This window comes from Aspergillus ochraceoroseus (genome assembly GCF_002846915.1).
Source record: "Aspergillus ochraceoroseus IBT 24754 chromosome Unknown P175scaffold_1, whole genome shotgun sequence".
In the NCBI taxonomy this organism is placed as follows: Eukaryota; Fungi; Ascomycota; class Eurotiomycetes; order Eurotiales; family Aspergillaceae; genus Aspergillus; species Aspergillus ochraceoroseus.
Genome location: NW_024468476.1, coordinates 1,233,738 through 1,250,627, shown reverse-complemented (window position 1 = coordinate 1,250,627; position 16,890 = coordinate 1,233,738). Strand labels below are relative to the sequence as shown.

Below are 16,890 nucleotides of genomic sequence, written 5' to 3'. Positions count from 1 at the left end.
AAGCTTAGAAGCTATGCGACAGCACACATCAGCTCAGCTCAGCTCAGTGTGATCAACCATTTAAAATTGGGTAGATATTGGAATTATGCCGTGTAGATACATGTTCAAGGTTGGATTGGGGGAGGGGTATCATATAAGAATCGAATTAGGTGCGCTTACAGCTCGGTTTTATCGGAATTCCCGATCCATTGCATGGAACGCTTCTGCTTCGTATTCGGTTCATCTTCGGCCACAGGAGTCGAACGCCCAGCATCCGAACTCGGCAAAAATCCCTCCAGCTCCATCCATTCGGCGGCAAACGCAGTGAAAAGAAGACTCCAATCTTCCACCGTGTCTATGTCTAAATGTTCTCCGTCATCGTCCAGAGTGTGCCAGACTTCTGGAAATGCGGGACGTCGGGTAAAGGAAAAGTCAACAATATGCATGATCTCCACTCCCCGAGCAAGGAAAGGTAGGTGGTCATCGGACACTGGGTCATAACCAGGAATGTCGTGTTCGCTTTTAGAGGCATGGGGAAACCAGGGTTGATCGACCGGGTCACCCCCGGATTTGAACTCATTAATGCCTCTCAGCCGCTGCTCAATGGCAGCCAGTTTTTTGTAGGCCCAGTGGGTGGTTGGATAGAAAGACTGAATTGTTGGGTGTTTGGATCCTAGCAGATCTAAAAGGACAAAGAGGGAAATGGAAGACAGCGGCGTTTTGTATATCGACATGGCCGGATTCACCTCATTGTCCCATTGCTGGGCTAACGCACGCGCCCCATATAACGAATCAGTGTCGGACCATTCAGCGAAGGCTTCCTCGCCATCTAAAAAGATGACTTGAATTCCACTAAGGTCATCCAAACCCGAATATGCTTGGCCGTTGGCTTTTAAGGTTTCCCACTTCTTTGTCAGGGCTTCATCGATACTTCGCATTGCATGCATGATCATTGCACATGGCGCAGCGCTGTCGATCGCCCCGATGAAACCTTTAGGTTCATATTTACTGTCGTAGTGGGCGACATATGTGAGTCTTCCGACATCGCCCTTCGATGCCCATGGAGGATCCCGATAGGCGACGAAATTAACAAAGGGGACTTCTTTCCCTTTGGAGACAGGCGTGATATATGTAGAGTTTTGGAATTCAATATTCCAGTTAGGGAGGGAGGCCCGAAAGAAATCTACAAAATGATTAAGAACTACCGTAGACCCCGGAGTTCCAGGGACACGGGGGATAAGGATCGGTGAAAGAATGGCGCCGTTGTGGATATCAAAATCTTTTCCCGCTCGCGGGAGCGCTTTCAATGTCGCTTCTGAGATATCCTGATATGCTTGACCGGCAAGAGGTAAGCACAAAAGTGCAAGGCATATTGAAAGAAGCCAAGGTAGCCTATCGCCAGACGCGGGTATCATAGCGACTGAAGAGAGCGGAACAGTCAATAAAAAGCCGTCATGACCTAGCGCGATGGCTAGAAGAAGAGGTTAACCCCAGGGATTACAATGTCAAACAGGAACTAGTTCTGATAGATGAGGGGAATGGGGAAAGAAGACAGTGAGAGAGTGAGAGAGAGACAACAACTCCTGACTTCTGTATTCTTGCAAGATGTCGTGACCCGATATATCCCGCTAATCCCAATCAGGTAATAAATAGGAACGGGGCCGCCAAGACTGAGGATCACGTTTTTGAAGCCGGATCGCATCCAAGCTTTTTGTAGCTTCATGAATACTTCTAGAGGTAAATTGCACCGCAGCTACTATCCTTCTCAGACTGGAAATATCAATCTGATTGTTCCCTTTCCTCCAGTCACCTCGCAAAATGAGGGTACCCGTCCTCTTTCATCCGCAATTGCGCTCCGTGCTTCCCCGACCTGTGCGGAGAGAGCTTTGTAGCGCGCTGGTCTTCGTTCGGCCAAAGACAACACACAGTCCCTCGCGATCATCGAAACTAGAACCCTCGTCGCTCAAACTGAAAGAAAGCAACACTCATGTTCCCCGAAGCTCCTTTCCTTCCTCTCCAGCACCCTCGAAGACGACCATCCGAAGAGGTACCTCGGATCCCTAGTATGTGGTGGGTGACACGCACCGGTGCTAAATTGGCTTGTAGGACCGCCGGAAAGAATACTGATATATCATGGCGGAACCGGGAGAACCATTTTTCTTGGGATGCTGCGAATAACGACCATTTTCCTCTTTGGTGTTTCTTGCTTGGTGGTCGCTCCAGCCTTCATGTCCTCCGACTTCCCTTCATATCTAGCGCCCGCGGGTAAAGTGACCGCTTCTTTATGATCGACTTGGATCTTATTTGCTGATTTCCCTGCTTATAGTCGTCGTGGGCGGCGCATTGCCAATGCTCTTCATATCATATACCTCCGCCCCCTTTGTCAATTTTGTCCATCTCGCGATCCCCGTGTTTGCTAGACGATCCCGAGAGCAAGCCATACAATACGCAAAAAACCTTCCCCCCACCGCCACGCTCTATATAAATACCATGAAGTTCACCACGATTCCCAGGCAAACGGAAGTACGGTTGGGAGATCTTGTGGCTGACAAGGCCCTGATTCGCCCTGTCAGTTTTCGCAACCAAAACCCAGCTCCGTTGCCCTGGTGGAGGGGGAAAGCCCTTCGCCAGTTCTATACTTCAGAAAAGAGCAAACCTGGCAGGGAGTCGTCGACTTTCTATCCCGAGCTGTGGGGGGATGTGTACAAACAGATACAAAACCGTCAACCGACGAAGAGAAACTGATATCACATTATATGAAGTCCTTTGCGGCTGTTGTATCTATAAAGCAACGCTGTTGTTTCATGATATGATGTTAGCTGGGCTTGGAGTCAGGTGTAGATGGGATATATAGCTGTCACCAGCTACAGTAGCAGTCCTTCACACTTTGTACTTGTAAAGAGATGGAGAACGCTCTCTAATAAAAATCCCTGTGTCTAACAATGCTATCAAGTGTTCGCCATGGAGATTAAACACGGCAAATCTCTAGTACTAGGTACACATGGGAAACACAAATTAAACACGCTCAACTCCTGTTTATGCGCTGGATATAATTTGTCTCAAGACTTTGTTTCCCCAGTGAATAATTCACCAGACTATCCATAGAGGGGCTTACAACTTTCCCTCTGTTTTGTATTCGTGATCCTATCCACCTCACTTCTCTCTTCAACTCCTCTCCTCCTCTCTCTCTCTCTCTCTCTCTCTCTCTCTTCCAATACAACTCTCGTCCTCTCCAAGTGATCATACTCTCCAAACCCACTGATCCTATCAATCAACCCCATCCCAAAGCAATATTTATCCTCCAACCCCTCTCTCCTTCACAACAAACCACACCATGTCCACTACATCCGGAGTCAAGGGCAAACAAAACGAGAGCCTTCTGGGCCTCAGCCTAAGTGAAGCCAGAATTATTCTTCTGGGCATGCTTTGCACAGATAGCTCAGGCAAGGTAGGTTAACCCGCTGTTTTCCAATCCCTCTACTCTTTACTTCAAAGACAACCCAGCTAACAGCAGCAACGCCGCGCTAGGTCGACTTCGAAAAACTTGCCGTGAAAGGCTCCTACAAGAACGCTTCTTCCTCCGGCAGCTCTTACCACCAGGCGAGACGCAAGTTCTTCAATATCAACGGCGACCCCCAAAGCCAGGGTGGAGGCACAAGCACCGCTGCCGCTTCTCCCGGGACCCAGAAACCAAAGAGCAGGACTCCCAAGCAGTCACCCGTCAAGAGAAAGAGAGAAGCAGCAGCAGCAGCAGCCGCCGCCGCCGCCGCTCCAGCGGACTCAGACAATGCAAATCCCGATGGCGTTGTGCCTTCTACTCCAAAACCCAAGCGTCAGTGCAAGACGTCGCCGAAGAAGAAAGAAGTTGCTCCAAAGGTAGAGGAAGAGAATATCTAGTATGTTCTTGTGGTTATGCCTTTTTTTTTTTTTTTTTTTTCGCTACTTTTCTTCCCGTTTTCTACACTACACAGGAATCATATCATGCTAACGAGTGTCATTGCGATACTCACTAGTGACACCGATGTATCCTTCAAGGGCGAGTCCGACGAGGCAGATATCGAGAGCGATGCTAAGATTGGCGGTGGCGGCGCAGATCCCCATCTCGTGAATGTCAGAACTGGAGACGACGAGCCGTTTCTGGGAGAGAGACTTGACGTCGAGGCCGAATTCATGGCTATGGAGAGTACCGACGAGGTGCCCGTGAAAGGAGAAGAGGGGCTCTGATTAGAGAGATGTCTGTTTCAAATTTACTTCGACGTCGTCTTTTTGTGCTGGGGGGGAGTTTAGGGAGGTCTTGCAAACTGCCTTTTTTTTTTTTTTTTTTTTTTTTATTTATTATGAAGGATCCAGGCGAAGAAGAGAAACGGAGGTGAAGTTTGATTCGAGATTAGGAACATGGGCAGGGGTTGTTTCTTGACGTTTTTATTTATTGAACCGTTTCCTCCTCCTCGATTATTCCTGTGGGTTTCAGCCTAGGATTGCAAATATGATATGGCTTCATTCACTTTGCAGGGGTGTATTGTATGTACATCTTCGGCAATAATATGACACAAAGTCGCATTCAATATATCAACCGAGGGAGAAAGAACAAGAGAGTCTAGATATCATTTTTCTAGTTCTATAGTTGATGCTATGAGCTCGCAACCGAGGAAAGATGGAAAAAAAAAAAAAAAAAAAAAAAAAACCTTCAAGTACACCCGAAACTCCTAAACCTGGCCTGAAAACAACTCAATCTCGGCGCGGACATGCGGATTAAATATATTACTCACCACAAACAAGTTTTGAATAAATCACAAACACAGACAAGTCATGCGGAATCACAGTGCCTCAATAGCTCTCCGAAGAACCTCTAAACTTCTGTCAGTAGTTTCAACGACCTCAGCGTCTGCCTGGGCAGTACTGGTGTCTTGGGTCGTGTCGCGAAGAGCCCAGGCAATATCACTCCACCAGCCCAGACCGATGAGACCACCACCCTTGCGACGCTCAAGACTCTCCTTGAGGCGGCTCGTGTGCTCCCATTGCTTGGCAGCAACCTCGGCCCTTTCAATGACCTTGTTTGGTATGCCGCACATAGCGGCACAGTGCATGCCGAAGCTACCTTCTGCGACGCCCTTCTCGAGTTTATAGAGGAAAGTGACTCGTCTCTCCTCATCGTCAACATGGATCTTCATGCGCTTGGGTGCAATCTCGGGATGTCCTTCGAAGTCGGCAGCGAGAGAGTGGTAGTGAGTGGCAAAGAAACCCAAGGCCCCGATGTGGGTAGCCACATGGTGTAAGACCGCCTGAGCTACGGCAACTCCATCGTACGAGCTGGTTCCACGACCTAGTTCATCCAGGATAACAAGCGAACGGGGGGTTGCTTCGGACAGAATCTTCTTGGTCTCGGAAAGTTCGACAAAGAACGTAGATTGAGCTGCGAAAATGTTGTCGTTGGCGCCTAGACGGGACATGATACGGTCGACTGGAGTAAGTCGTGCTGATTTACAAGGCAGGTAGCAGCCGATCTGTGCCATGATAACAGCAACACAGGTCTGGTTCAGGTTAGTTATAGAGAATAATTGAAACAAGGATTGTAGGGAAACGAACCATTCGCAGGAGAGTAGACTTTCCGGCAGCATTCGCGCCCGTTAGTAGGTCAATGTTTGGAGCGCTGCCACCCAATTGAATATCATTAGGGATAAAATCATCAACAGAAGAGAGAAGACAAGGATGCCGAAGTTCCTCAAACTGGAGGACACTTCGCTCATCATCAACAAAAACAGGACGACAGCTTGGCTCACCCAAGGTGGATGAGGCCTTCGCTAGACTTATCAAGCAGTCCAGCTGTGACACGACCCGGACAGCCGAGAGCCACGTAGAATAATTTTCATCGAATCGCGCATAAAATCGCCGGGCCACTTCCTTAACGATCTGAGCGTGGGTCTCCTGTGCCTCTTGTAGCTGTCGAATAAGAGTTCGCAGTTCAGGGAAGTAGTATCGTTTGACTTGCTTGGTCGCTGACATTTGGTCCCAGGCTTTGGGGACGTTCTTCACTTTGATCGGGACTTCAAGTTGGTAGATTTCTTTGCCATTGTCTTTATAGCAAATGGCTGAGGATCCCAACTCACGTCGGACACGTTTTAAAAGATCTTCGAGGCCTTGGTGAAGCTGCTCGATTACCTCTTGGGAGCTGTCAAAATCTTCCTCTACTCCTAGTTTGGGCACCAAGACTCCACTGTCCCTTGCCTTGGAGTGGTCAAAGGCAGTTTTCCAGTACTCCAGCAATCCTGTCATGTCAGGCATTGAACTAATCAGCTGTCCAATAACTCCCTCGCCCGAGCCGCTATCCTTCAGGAGACTCATAGTGTACTCGATCTGCTCAAAGCCCTCTAGCACACGTAGGAAATCCTGCGCTTTGCAATTGGCAGCGTGGATCCGGGAAATTAAACGTTCAAGATCAGGCATCTTGGTGAGCTGGGATGAGAATTGATCGCGAACAGTTGGGTCTGCATTCAGAGCATCGACAGCATCCAACCGGGCATTGATTTTCTTCGCATCCATCAACGGATGACACACCCACTGCTTGAACATCCTCTTACCGAACGGAGTGATGCAGCGATTCAGAAGCTGGAACAGAGTCCCGTCAGAGCCACCGTCAAAGGAGTTGGCAAAGATCTCCAGGTTTATAAGAGTTTGGCCATCCAGGACCAGACTGGTAGCCTTCTTGATTGGATCGTACCAAGAAAAGTTGCCAATGGTAATCAGATCGCGCTCAATCTTCAAGAGCCTAAGGTATTGGACCAGAGCTCCAAATGCGGACATCAGCAACTCCTTGTCGCGAGCTTCCCGGAGAACTTTGGGCCATGCGTCCAGGTTATCACCACCATCATCTGACAAAAAGTACTCACTGACATCAAGTTCTTTCACAGTGATGTCGGCCTCCCAGAATTCCTTGCCTGGCTTGAGATAGTTCCAGATCGTTGTTGGGCCGGTGTTATTTTTCAGGATACGCAAAGCCTTCTGTGAGATGGTTGATTTCTCGAGAAGCAGTTCTTGTGGCCGCGTTTGAGCAACGAAGGTTTCGAACTTGGTCATATCTACATCGTCCACGAACTCGGAGACAAAGAATTGACCCGTTGCAGTATCAACAAAGGCCAAGCCAAACGCTGGGCGATCCTCGATAATCGCCTCTTTAATGGCAACACAGAAAGTGGACATATCATCCTGAAGCATAGAGCCTTCAACGAGCGTACCGGCTGTGAGGACACATGCCAGTTCTCGTCTAATGATCTTGTCTTCCTTTCCCCCGGTCTTCTTCCCGCCATCTCTCTCACGCATTTCTTTCCCGAGGGCCGATTCCGCCTGATCCACTCGAGCAATCTTGAATCCCTTTGCGACAAATTGGTTTGCCCATTGGTCCAGACTCATCTCGGGGACTCCAACCATGCGCATATTAACACGGTCAGTAAGCTTCAGGTCAAACAACTGGTGTCCAATTGTAGCATCATTCTCATAGAGCTCGTAGAACTTTCCCTTCTTAAAAAACACAACTGTATCCCAAAACTTCTGCTTAATTTCCCAGTACTGCTTCTCAAAGGGAGAGAACTTGGACCAGGCCAGAGGAGGGATGTAAATTGTACGAGGGTCATAGTCTGGGTGGCCAGGAGGATGGCCATCTATGTCACGGATATTCGCAAGCCAAGCATAGCGTTCTTCAGGCTCAGTGGTATGAGCTTTCTGTTTGGTCTTCCCCGACGGGGTTTTCGGTGTGGCTGGGCTAGCTCGAGGCTGACGAGGTTCTGAGTTTTCTGGATCATATGTCCACTTCATGGCAGCAGAGCCGCCAGATGAGCCATCCGGAATATCTAGATCGACATCTTCACCTCCCTCTGGCGGTGGCGGCATAGACGAAGACTTGCTAGTCCTCGGTTGGGTAGAGGGTCTCTTGCGTTTCTTAGTTGGCTTCGCCTCTTCATCTGATTCATCGGGCACAACGAAATCGTCCATTTCTAGGAGAGGTTAGATGTTGCGAAGCGGACTTAGGGCTTTTGGCCGCTCACCATCGTCGGAGTAGCCACCGTCCTGTCCACCTTGTTCAAATTCATCATCACTTTCAGGTGAGACTTTCCTACGTTTTGAAAGCCTGCTGTCCTTTCGCGATGGACGGAAGATCTCCTCATCGTCATCTTCGCCTTCGGAGCCGGACTCCATGTAGTTAACTTTCTTCGCAGCCTACCCCAAATATGTCAGTCTCTAATGCTGCGAAAGATATCGCGATTATGAGATACTTATGAGTGAACTTACTCGACGCGATGGCGAAGCGGTTTTCTTCTTGAGATTGTCCGCAGGGCTCATCTATAACCAAACAATCAACCAATTAGACAAGATCGCGCTAGAATCATCAACCAAAATGTACCTGCTTCTCATCTTCCTCCTCATCCTCAGGAAGGACTAAATCACTGCTTGGTACTGGTGTTAAATCCTGTGCGAATTTCGGGGGAGCCTTCTTTTTCCCGTTCTTCTCTTCGCGCTTGACCGCGGCAGAACCACGACTCGCGGAGGCCCTCTGAGCCGGGGAAGATGCGGGTTCTGCATTTCGGATCGCTGGAGTCGACGACGGAGAAGACTTTTGGAAGAATCCCAAGATCGATTTTTGGTTTTTCATATTCTGTGTGCTCGAGGTCGACCGTTTCAACGGAGGTGTCGCCGTGGTGGGAGAGGAGGAGGCGGGCGGTCCTCTGGCCATGCTGTACGGATGCTGTATTGCGGTATCAACAACTTGAATTTTTATATTTATATTATGCCGTGGAAGAGAAATAGTCAATTGAAAAAATATCAATATAGTAATGAAATGGAAAAGAGCAGAAAGGGGGGGATGTGCGGGAGCAACACTGGGGAAGAAAGCAGATGCAATTGAACTGATCGATTCCGCAAGAACGGCGTCACGCGTCGACGCGTTTAGTGGTTTTTTTTTTTTTTTTTTGGCCGCCGTCATCAAGGAGGATCGGTCACAGCCACCTTGGGTTATTTTCTACTGTGAACTGGTGCGTTTTGGATAGGGATTTCACTGTATTCTTATACAATTCATTATTCCTTCTTCTTGATAGAAGCCAGAGAGATCTATGCTTTTGCCGAATATATCGTAATAGTGCGTCCAGTCCAACAAGGTAAAAAAGTCGGCAGCCTTGGTAGAGGCTTAGAGTGAATTCGTAAAAGTACAGTAGTATATATTTACAAATCTATAGCAGTAGTAGTGGTACAAAGGGGAGAGTAAGGTATGGGTGCTATCAACGCATAGGGGTCATTACCTATGCAGGGGTCTTGTCATTGTCTGCCTCTGTGCTGGAGCTTTCCGGTTCCCATCCGGGGACAGTGAGGCCGAGGTCTTGGAATTCCTCATCACTGATAATTTTGACGATCTTGAATTTCCACTTGCCTAACTTCAGGAACATAAGATCACCATCGAGAATATACTCCTGGGTCTTCTCGGCTGTCCAGGTTTTGATAGGCGTGAAGGCTAACTGGTCTGACATTGATCCACTGTCTCCTGGGCGGCTTCCTACGTAGGCACCCTGGTTTGAGATGATTCGATGACCTTCGCTCTTGGAGGATACAAGACCAGCGGACCAGAGCACCTTATTGAACGTCTGGTTATAGACCAATGATCGGGGTAGCGTGACTTGGGCAGACGGCATGTTTGCAAAGTTGGTCTGGGGCGCATACACATTCCCAGACTGTGGATTGGTGAAAGCAGATGTTGGAGATTGTGGGCTGCCAGGGGTAGAACCAGGAGTTCGGGGCATAGGAGTCGGTTCAGCAGTAGAAGATCGTGACCGGAAAAGCTGACGGTGTTGCATAGCGACTGCATCGGCCTCTTCCTTACCGTGTATAAGCTCAACGAACTCGGAAGCAAGAGTATGCTGAGCCACCCGCTTGGATGGGTCTTTGTTCTGTTCTTCCATAATTTTGGAAATTTCAGGCAGAGGCATGAACGTAAACATCTTTAGATAACTTTCAACAACCTCATCGGGTGTTCGGACAAAAAACTGCTCGTGGTTAATGGGTCGATCGCTTTTCCTAGGACTTGATGAGGCTAACCTGGTACAGTTCAAATGTGGATGTCATGTCCTTGTCAAGCCAGACAGCGTTACCAGCGGATTTTCCGAACTTCTCCCCGGATGGAGCGGTTAGTAGTGGTGTAGTGAGACCAATAGGCTTGTCCAAGTCATCTTCCAGGGGATTCTGATCCTGTTCTATTGCAGTATTTTTGCTGATTGCCTTCACGGCATCCATTCCAAACAGAATGTTTCCGTACTGATCACTTCCTCCTACCTGTACTTGAACACCTTTTCGGAACAATACCCACCAATCCCATGCTTGCATGAGAGGGTAGGAAAACTCCGCAAAAGACATACCGTCGCCTTTTGCCAATCGGTTTTTGACGCTGGAGCCAATTAGCATGCACTTTCCGCGAGACCTAGTGGAGATGATGACTTACGTGTCTCTTCCCAACATAGGGCCAAGGCGCATGTATGCTCCTAGATCTCGAAGAACTTCAAGGAATGGCAGCTTGTTCCACCATTCGTTATTGTTTTTCAATGCCCGTTTCCAGATCATGGTTTTGTTATGGCCATGCCTGGCGCCATATTTTTCGATGCTCGCTCCCAGCTTCTTCAACTGCATATGCATGCTGGCCATGTTGGCTTTTCTAACCGAGGAATGGACCTGCTCTCTCCCTTTTAAACGCCCGGTTGGGTCACCGACGCGTGATGTAGCACCTCCGAGCTGTATTGAGTCAGTCAATCGGCCGCTGTAATAGATTTTTTGGGTGGGAATACGGACTAGAAAAGTGACAGGCAACCCCCAAACATACGCCCAGGCGAGTACCATGAATGGCAACATATGACCAACGTGTAAGGAAGGCGCTGTCGGATCAATACCTGCGTAAAGCCCAACCCGCTTCTCCGTAAAGAGACGATGTAATAACTCTCGTTCCCTAGAGATTGCAAAAAAACCATGGTCAGTGAGCGGTATTCCTTTTCCCCAACATGGAACACAACCTGGGTTACGCCACATACCCAACTACATCGTGCAGGAGGCCTCTCTCTTCAAGGTGCTGTGCAAAGTTCTTCTTCCGCCCTGCTTTGATTTCCTCTGCGAACTCCGACCACTCTTTTTTTGCGTTCTCCATCCGGCGCAGGTACTGTTGGGTTACCCATCTTTTCTGCCCCTGCTCGATTGCAGATGCGAAGGATTTCAGCGCAGGTCGATAGCCGTTGGGATGACTTAAGTTTGTCGTCAAAGCCTCCGTCATCCGCGCATAGTTGCGAGCTCCGCATAATGGTCGCGGTAGTCGCGAAAAGGCCGCCGGGGAGCGAACCTGTGCCGTATGAGGCAAGGGTACTGAACGTGGCCGCATTGGACCGAAGCTCAAATGGATTGATCAATTGCGAAGCAGCACGCAATCTTTATCTGAAAAAAAAAAAAGAATGCGGGTGCAGAAAGAATCCAGTGGCATGCAATGATTTTAATATCGACGATAAGAAGCCGACCAGCTGCTTTCCCGACGGAGAATCTTTGATGCGGAGGTTATTTCCTGATTTGGGTAATTTCACCACTTTCCAAGGTTCCTTTTACTTACATGCTATCGACGATTGTAAATAATTGAGGCTATTACGAGAGAGCGACATGGTAGAGTTGAGAGCGTAGCTATTACATAGACCAAAGGTCAAGATTACTGTTCTCCTCCATCAAGAATACCCATGGGGAGGGTGTTGAGGTTAAGAATAAGCTCAGAATCGATCGGTACATTCCATTTTCTAATAAATACTAGTAACCGGATAATTCATATCGTATAAGCTGCCATCCATCTCTGTTCAGTGAGCCCTATCACGTACACCATACCGCCTACCACCAGGGTAGGGATACAATTCAAGGGTCAGGTAGAACCGAAGCGAGGCTAGTAGAACACCGCCAAGTAATGTGTTGGATCAGAGATGCCTTCATCGCGTCCGTCAAGTAACAAGGTTGGTGTGCCGAACGCCGTTATCACCCTCCCTCCATCCGGAACCAAGCAGCCCTTAAGCCCCGAAAGGAGAGCCGCCAGGCTCCAGGAGGAGAGATAGATATCAAATAGAACACACTAGGCTTTCATCATCTGGGCAAATGTTAGCAATTGATCGTTATAAAAGCTTGCAGCTTGAGCTCGGTGCGGAACAGTAGGACTCACTTATACAAAACTTGGAAGGATGAAGAAGAAAAGAAAAGCGCGGAAGATTTTGGCGGCTTTAAATTTATCGTGGAGTGGGCTAGGGCGGACTAGTACATTTTGGGTAGGCGGAATAATTCTGCCATTTGTTGTTCGGGATTCTTGTTCTTCAACTCAACCTCGAGGACTTCATTGAACCTGCGTTTTAGTGAATCTTGTGTCCATTCCTTTGTTTCGGGCAATAGTTCACCGTCAAAATGCTTCTGGCCCAGGTGGCGCAGAACAATTTCCGCCTGCGCAGGAGTTATATTGAGATTTTCAACTATGTTCGTAATAAACGAGTGACGCCGACGCCGAGATCGCATGTTCCCACCGTCTCTTGCCGGAGAGCCTTTCATGCGGCCTCCTGTTTTCGTGAGGAAGCGCAAAGCTCCTCAGCCCTTTTGAAGACCCTGGAACAGTACAAGGAATCGGGTATGTTGCCATTGAATTCCGATTTTATCTGCATTGCGGCCATAATTCATAGATAGAACTCTCCGTTGTTCTCGGATATGAGCGCCTGCTAATCAGCAAATGCGACAGTTGCATTCCCCCCTGCCACCTATGACTTTGAAACCTTTCTCTCTAAAGCCAGCCCTGGACAAGATGTGATTCTCCACGGTTATCTCGGGCCTCGGAATGATATTTCCAAAAAGCTATCCTTCGTCCGCTTGCAGGATCCGACCATGAAACATAGCATACAGATCGTCTCCATGTCCCACAATGAATCATTTGAGAAGCTTAGGGGTCTCAGGCCGAATAGTCCTGTGGTGATAAAGGGGACAGTTCAAGCTAAAAAGGCAAAGAATCCAGAGATGCAGAAGCGCGACCCCTGGGAGATCTCCCTGGATGATATCCACCTTCTCAATGACTTTCCGTCAGACATATGGATGGCCCCGGACATGGTACACCCCCCTAAACATAGGCATTTACAGCTCCGAACGAGCAGTGAGCTGCGTGATGCTCTCCAATTCCGAGCCCGGGTTCGAAATGTCTGCAAGGAAGAGCTTGAACAAAACCAGCCCCCGTTTCTGGAAATTGAAACCCCTCTGCTGTTCAAGTCTACGCCGGAAGGTGCTCGAGAATTTCTAGTGCCAACTCGGAAGCGCGGGTTAGCCTACGCACTTCCTCAAAGCCCACAGCAGTATAAGCAGATACTCATGGCCAGCGGAATCCCCCGCTACTATCAGTTTGCACGTTGCTTCCGCGACGAGGATCTTCGTGCAGATCGACAGCCAGAGTTTACCCAAGTAGGCTGCCCATGTGTTCCCTTTTTTTACTTCAACTTTCATCTGACCATCACCATAGCTTGATCTAGAAATGTCCTTTGCTACAGGCGAGGATGTCAGGCGAGTAGTTGAAGGCATTATCGGCCGGCTCTGGTCAACTCTAATGGATACCCATGCTCCAAAGGAGCCATTCCGAAAACTATCCTACCAGGATGCCATGAGTCGCTATGGGTCAGACAAGCCGGATACCAGATTCGGAATGGAGATACATCAAATTGAGAATCTCCTCCCAGTTGACCTCGTAAACAAAATCTCTCCTCTAACGGACCCAATTGTAGAGATTTTCAAACTGGAAGCCAGTGAGAATGACCCAGATGTCACCTTGCGATTCATCTCCGAGTTTCTTGATTCTCCAGCCGGGGCACCCTTTAACAATAACCCAGACGGTGGGCCTGGAATCTTCGTCTACGATGCAAAAAAGCCGTTGTCTGGACTGCAGCCATTTGGCTTCCAAGCTGCAGAGTACGTGGAGGATCTGCTGAAACCCGATCATGGTGATTTGATCGTAATTCAAGCCCGTAAATCAGGGCCTTTCGCTGGTGGATCCACGCCAATAGGCGACCTCCGTCGGGCTCTTCACTCCGCCGCTGTCGAGTCTGGACTCAGGCCTGCGCCAACCGGATTCGACTTCCTCTGGGTTGTCGACTTCCCTCTCTTTTCCCCCACCACCGAATCGGAGCCGGGCCAAGGCGGTGCAGCTGGGATCAGTTCTACCCACCATCCCTTCACCGCACCAAAGACAGCCGCAGACGTAGATCTACTTCTCACGAACCCCACCCAAGTTGTCGCAGATCACTACGACTTGGTAGTGAACGGCGTGGAGCTTGGTGGCGGTAGTCGGCGTATCCATGATGCCGCCGTGCAGGAGTTTATTCTCCGAGACGTTCTCCAGATGCCGGCAGAGCGACTGTCCGAATTTTCGCATCTCCTGGAGGCCCTTCGTGCGGGATGCCCGCCGCATGCAGGCCTAGCTTTGGGATTTGATCGTTTAGTTGCCATGATGCTTGGAAAGGAGTCTGTCCGGGACGTCATTGCCTTCCCGAAAACAGGCAAACTCGGAGAAGATCCCATGGTGAAAGCTCCGGGCTTAATAACCCAGGAAGCACTGGAAACATATCATCTCCGTTTGACTGAGGAGTAGCTAGTAGCCCTCCTCTTCACGAACCTTGTATAAAACAATACCTATACTATACATGTACAGTAGTCATCTCTCATGAACCCCTATTGAACTCCTCTTTCTATGTCCCTGAGGTTAGATAGATAATGTATCCCCCGTGCCGGTAGACCGAACAAGCAATAAACAATGATAATAAGAGATACAATATCAAGAAGAAGAATTAGTTAGGTATAGAGAGAGAGAGAGACTAGGTATTTAGTGGACTTGCTTAGCATTGTTTAATTTGCTTGTCATGGAAGTTGGCTGGCTTACCGACACAGAGATGGGTGTGAATTGCTGGAAATTAAAAATAAAATCAAAATAAATTCCATCGCCATGGTTAAAATCTCAAGCGCTCCGTCCATGATCTCCAGATGATACTGAAGGACATACTATTATTTACATGTATGTATATAGTCAGGATTGAAGAAAAGAAAATGCATTGATATACCCACCTATACAAACGCCCCCAGGCCAAAAAAAAAATTTAATACATGGGTGAGAAGAAAGATGATGTTTTTTTTTTTTTTTTTTTTTTTTTTTAATCAGAGGCCTCTTCCTCCTGTGCTACTCCTCTTCCAGGAGTAGGAGCAGTGTTGGAGGGCTCGGAATAGAACATTCCCGGACTCACAAGCTGAACGCCTAAGACGGAACAGGGTTGGATTGAGGTGTAGAATTCTGGCTTACGGTCTCTCCAGCTGTTGCCTCCTCATCGTCGTAGTATACATAATCCTCGTCTTCGTCCTCATCCGGCTGACCAAAAGCGTTCCTCCAAACGCCATCCCAAAGGCCTTTCTTGGTAACCAGGCCGCCGACTAGGAGGATGGGCAGTTGCCAAATACTGGCCCAGAATAGGCCGCGGGCACTTCCATTGGCGCCTTGGTGCTGCCAGAATCGGTAGGCCTCTTTGACGAGCCAGCCATTTGCGAAGGTGCTGCCCACGAGGAAACCATTGCCAACGACTCCAACCCACCAAAGGCCAATAGAAATTGGGAACATAAGCACCGAGTAGCGCAGAGCGACGCGTGCGTTACGAGCGGGGTTGGTCCAGCACATCATCTTGTATCCGGCTGCCTTGTACTCCTCGCGGATGGTGTGAGACAAAGCATTGAAGTGAGGAAACTGCCAAGCGAATAGGATTGCAGCCAGGAGCCATCCGCCGATGCTATCCTCACTCAAAAGCATATCCCGCCATGTGTCGTGCCCGGTCGTCGCCGTTTGTCCTGCAGCAGCAACCCAGCCCATTAGGGGAGGAATACCACCCACCAGAGCACCGACCCAGGTGTTAACCACATGTATGCGCTTCATGGGCGTATAAACAAACGCATAGAGGGCAATGTTCGCTGCCGACAGCCCGGCCACGGTGGGGTTGGTTCCGAAGTACAACAGTCCCAGACCTAAGCCGGCCGTGATAATGGCGAAGATCACGGCACCATGCGGAGAAACGAGCCCCCGAACTAAAGGCCTGTTCCGGGTTCGCGACATCAGAGCATCGTACTTGGGCTCAAAGAACATGTTCAAGGTATTCGCGCTGCAGCAGGAGAGGAATGTGCCCGTTGTTAGGTAGAAGAATGTGAGAGTGGAAGTCGAGAGCGTGGGAAGAGGGGTCATTGCAGGATCGAGCGCCAGAAGAGACGAAATGGGATACATGCCGTATGCGGATGTCGTTGTGAGCAGGATGAGAAACGAGAGACGAGGTTTGGTGAGAGCGAGGAAGGCCGCCAACTTGCGGCGGATGGAGGTCTTCGGAAGGGTTGATGAGAAGGTAGACAACTGCGCCGAGGCATCCGGTGGAATGACTGGTTCTGCCGCATTACTCTGAGCTGCTTCATCCTTTAAACGCTTCCGTCGACGATGAGGCAATTCTGAAGTAGCTTCTGCGGCGTTTGCTGAGCTCGTATCGGTCTCTGTGGGGGCTCGGGACGGGGAGCTGGAGTCCAGCTGATGCGAGGCATTGACCGGGGAAAATGAGGTAAACAGGCCATTCTGGAAGCCTAGTTTTTTATTTGAGGAGAAATATGACTTGTTGAGAGCTTTTGAGGGCGACGGTCGGTTTGCAATTGCGGACTGTAATCGCGCGGTGGTCGAGAGGAACCTGTTGGTACCGGCGGGGGAAGGAGGATTGCGGCGGAGACATTGGGAGCACAGAAGAGGGGGATCGCCAGGTGACCCTACCCTCCGCAGAGACGAGCGGAGGAGGATCATGGCGAAAAGCCGATATGTTGAGAGAGGGGAGAGTT

The 16,890-nt window shown here is 49.3% G+C and overlaps 7 protein-coding genes across 7 annotated transcripts; 3 read left to right on the top strand and 4 right to left on the bottom strand.

Annotated features, from left to right (window-relative positions):
* Positions 1–155: 155 nt before the first annotated feature.
* Positions 156–1,394, bottom strand: P175DRAFT_0489239 (glutaminyl-peptide cyclotransferase family protein; the record flags this gene model as incomplete). The annotated part of the gene is made up of 1 exon (XM_040895724.1): positions 156–1,394. The coding sequence occupies one exon, from the start codon at positions 1,392–1,394 to the stop codon at positions 156–158; it is 1,239 nt and encodes a 412-aa protein (XP_040755467.1).
* A 313-nt stretch (positions 1,395–1,707) lies between these two features.
* Positions 1,708–2,940, top strand: P175DRAFT_0469704 (uncharacterized protein). The gene is made up of 4 exons (XM_040895014.1): positions 1,708–1,716; positions 1,786–2,026; positions 2,086–2,244; positions 2,306–2,940. Exons 2-4 carry the CDS (start codon positions 1,798–1,800, stop codon positions 2,722–2,724), a joined length of 807 nt encoding a protein of 268 aa, XP_040755466.1. The 5' UTR covers positions 1,708–1,716; positions 1,786–1,797; the 3' UTR covers positions 2,725–2,940.
* Positions 2,941–3,313: 373 nt separating this feature from the next.
* P175DRAFT_0489238 (putative histone h1.3.) lies at positions 3,314–4,203 on the top strand (the record flags this gene model as incomplete). Its single annotated transcript, XM_040895723.1, has 3 exons — positions 3,314–3,427; positions 3,508–3,855; positions 4,015–4,203. 3 exons carry the CDS (start codon positions 3,314–3,316, stop codon positions 4,201–4,203), a joined length of 651 nt encoding a protein of 216 aa, XP_040755465.1.
* A 434-nt stretch (positions 4,204–4,637) lies between these two features.
* P175DRAFT_0520052 (mismatch repair ATPase MSH6) lies at positions 4,638–8,827 on the bottom strand. Its single transcript, XM_040899137.1, has 5 exons — positions 8,375–8,827; positions 8,263–8,313; positions 8,019–8,190; positions 5,566–7,967; positions 4,638–5,510 (listed from the first exon to the last, which is right to left on the bottom strand). Exons 1-5 carry the CDS (start codon positions 8,702–8,704, stop codon positions 4,797–4,799), a joined length of 3,669 nt encoding a protein of 1,222 aa, XP_040755464.1. The 5' UTR covers positions 8,705–8,827; the 3' UTR covers positions 4,638–4,796.
* A 189-nt stretch (positions 8,828–9,016) lies between these two features.
* Positions 9,017–11,463, bottom strand: P175DRAFT_0449164 (tyrosine--tRNA ligase MSY1). The gene is made up of 5 exons (XM_040894435.1): positions 11,037–11,463; positions 10,801–10,954; positions 10,457–10,743; positions 10,057–10,402; positions 9,017–10,004 (listed from the first exon to the last, which is right to left on the bottom strand). Exons 1-5 carry the CDS (start codon positions 11,375–11,377, stop codon positions 9,267–9,269), a joined length of 1,866 nt encoding a protein of 621 aa, XP_040755463.1. The 5' UTR covers positions 11,378–11,463; the 3' UTR covers positions 9,017–9,266.
* Positions 11,464–12,423: 960 nt separating this feature from the next.
* Positions 12,424–14,635, top strand: P175DRAFT_0429382 (aspartate--tRNA ligase MSD1; the record flags this gene model as incomplete). Its single annotated transcript, XM_040893358.1, has 3 exons — positions 12,424–12,640; positions 12,749–13,455; positions 13,514–14,635. The coding sequence occupies 3 exons, from the start codon at positions 12,424–12,426 to the stop codon at positions 14,633–14,635; spliced, it is 2,046 nt and encodes a 681-aa protein (XP_040755462.1).
* A 657-nt stretch (positions 14,636–15,292) lies between these two features.
* cox10 (protoheme IX farnesyltransferase) lies at positions 15,293–16,855 on the bottom strand (the record flags this gene model as incomplete). The annotated part of the gene is made up of 1 exon (XM_040898138.1): positions 15,293–16,855. The coding sequence occupies one exon, from the start codon at positions 16,853–16,855 to the stop codon at positions 15,293–15,295; it is 1,563 nt and encodes a 520-aa protein (XP_040755461.1).
* Between the last annotated feature and the right edge of the window lie 35 nt (positions 16,856–16,890).

Excerpts from the sequence above, each read along its gene's own strand:
- P175DRAFT_0520052 (XM_040899137.1), bottom strand. The coding sequence starts at position 8,704 with ATGGCCAGAGGACCGCCCGCCTCCTCCTCTCCCACCACGGCGACACCT. Across the intron at positions 8,314-8,374 it reads AGGAGGAAGATGAGAAGCAG|ATGAGCCCTGCGGACAATCT; the intron begins GTACATTTTGGT and ends GTTTGGTTATAG. Across the intron at positions 5,511-5,565 it reads AGTCTACTCTCCTGCGAATG|ACCTGTGTTGCTGTTATCAT; the intron begins GTTCGTTTCCCT and ends AACCTGAACCAG.
- P175DRAFT_0449164 (XM_040894435.1), bottom strand. The coding sequence starts at position 11,377 with ATGCGGCCACGTTCAGTACCCTTGCCTCATACGGCACAGGTTCGCTCC. Across the intron at positions 10,744-10,800 it reads GGTTGCCTGTCACTTTTCTA|CTCGGAGGTGCTACATCACG; the intron begins GTCCGTATTCCC and ends GACTCAATACAG. Across the intron at positions 10,005-10,056 it reads CCACATTTGAACTGTACCAG|TTTTTTGTCCGAACACCCGA; the intron begins GTTAGCCTCATC and ends AACCACGAGCAG.
- P175DRAFT_0469704 (XM_040895014.1), top strand. The coding sequence starts at position 1,798 with ATGAGGGTACCCGTCCTCTTTCATCCGCAATTGCGCTCCGTGCTTCCC. Across the intron at positions 2,027-2,085 it reads GAAGACGACCATCCGAAGAG|GACCGCCGGAAAGAATACTG; the intron begins GTACCTCGGATC and ends ATTGGCTTGTAG. Across the intron at positions 2,245-2,305 it reads TTCATATCTAGCGCCCGCGG|TCGTCGTGGGCGGCGCATTG; the intron begins GTAAAGTGACCG and ends CCCTGCTTATAG.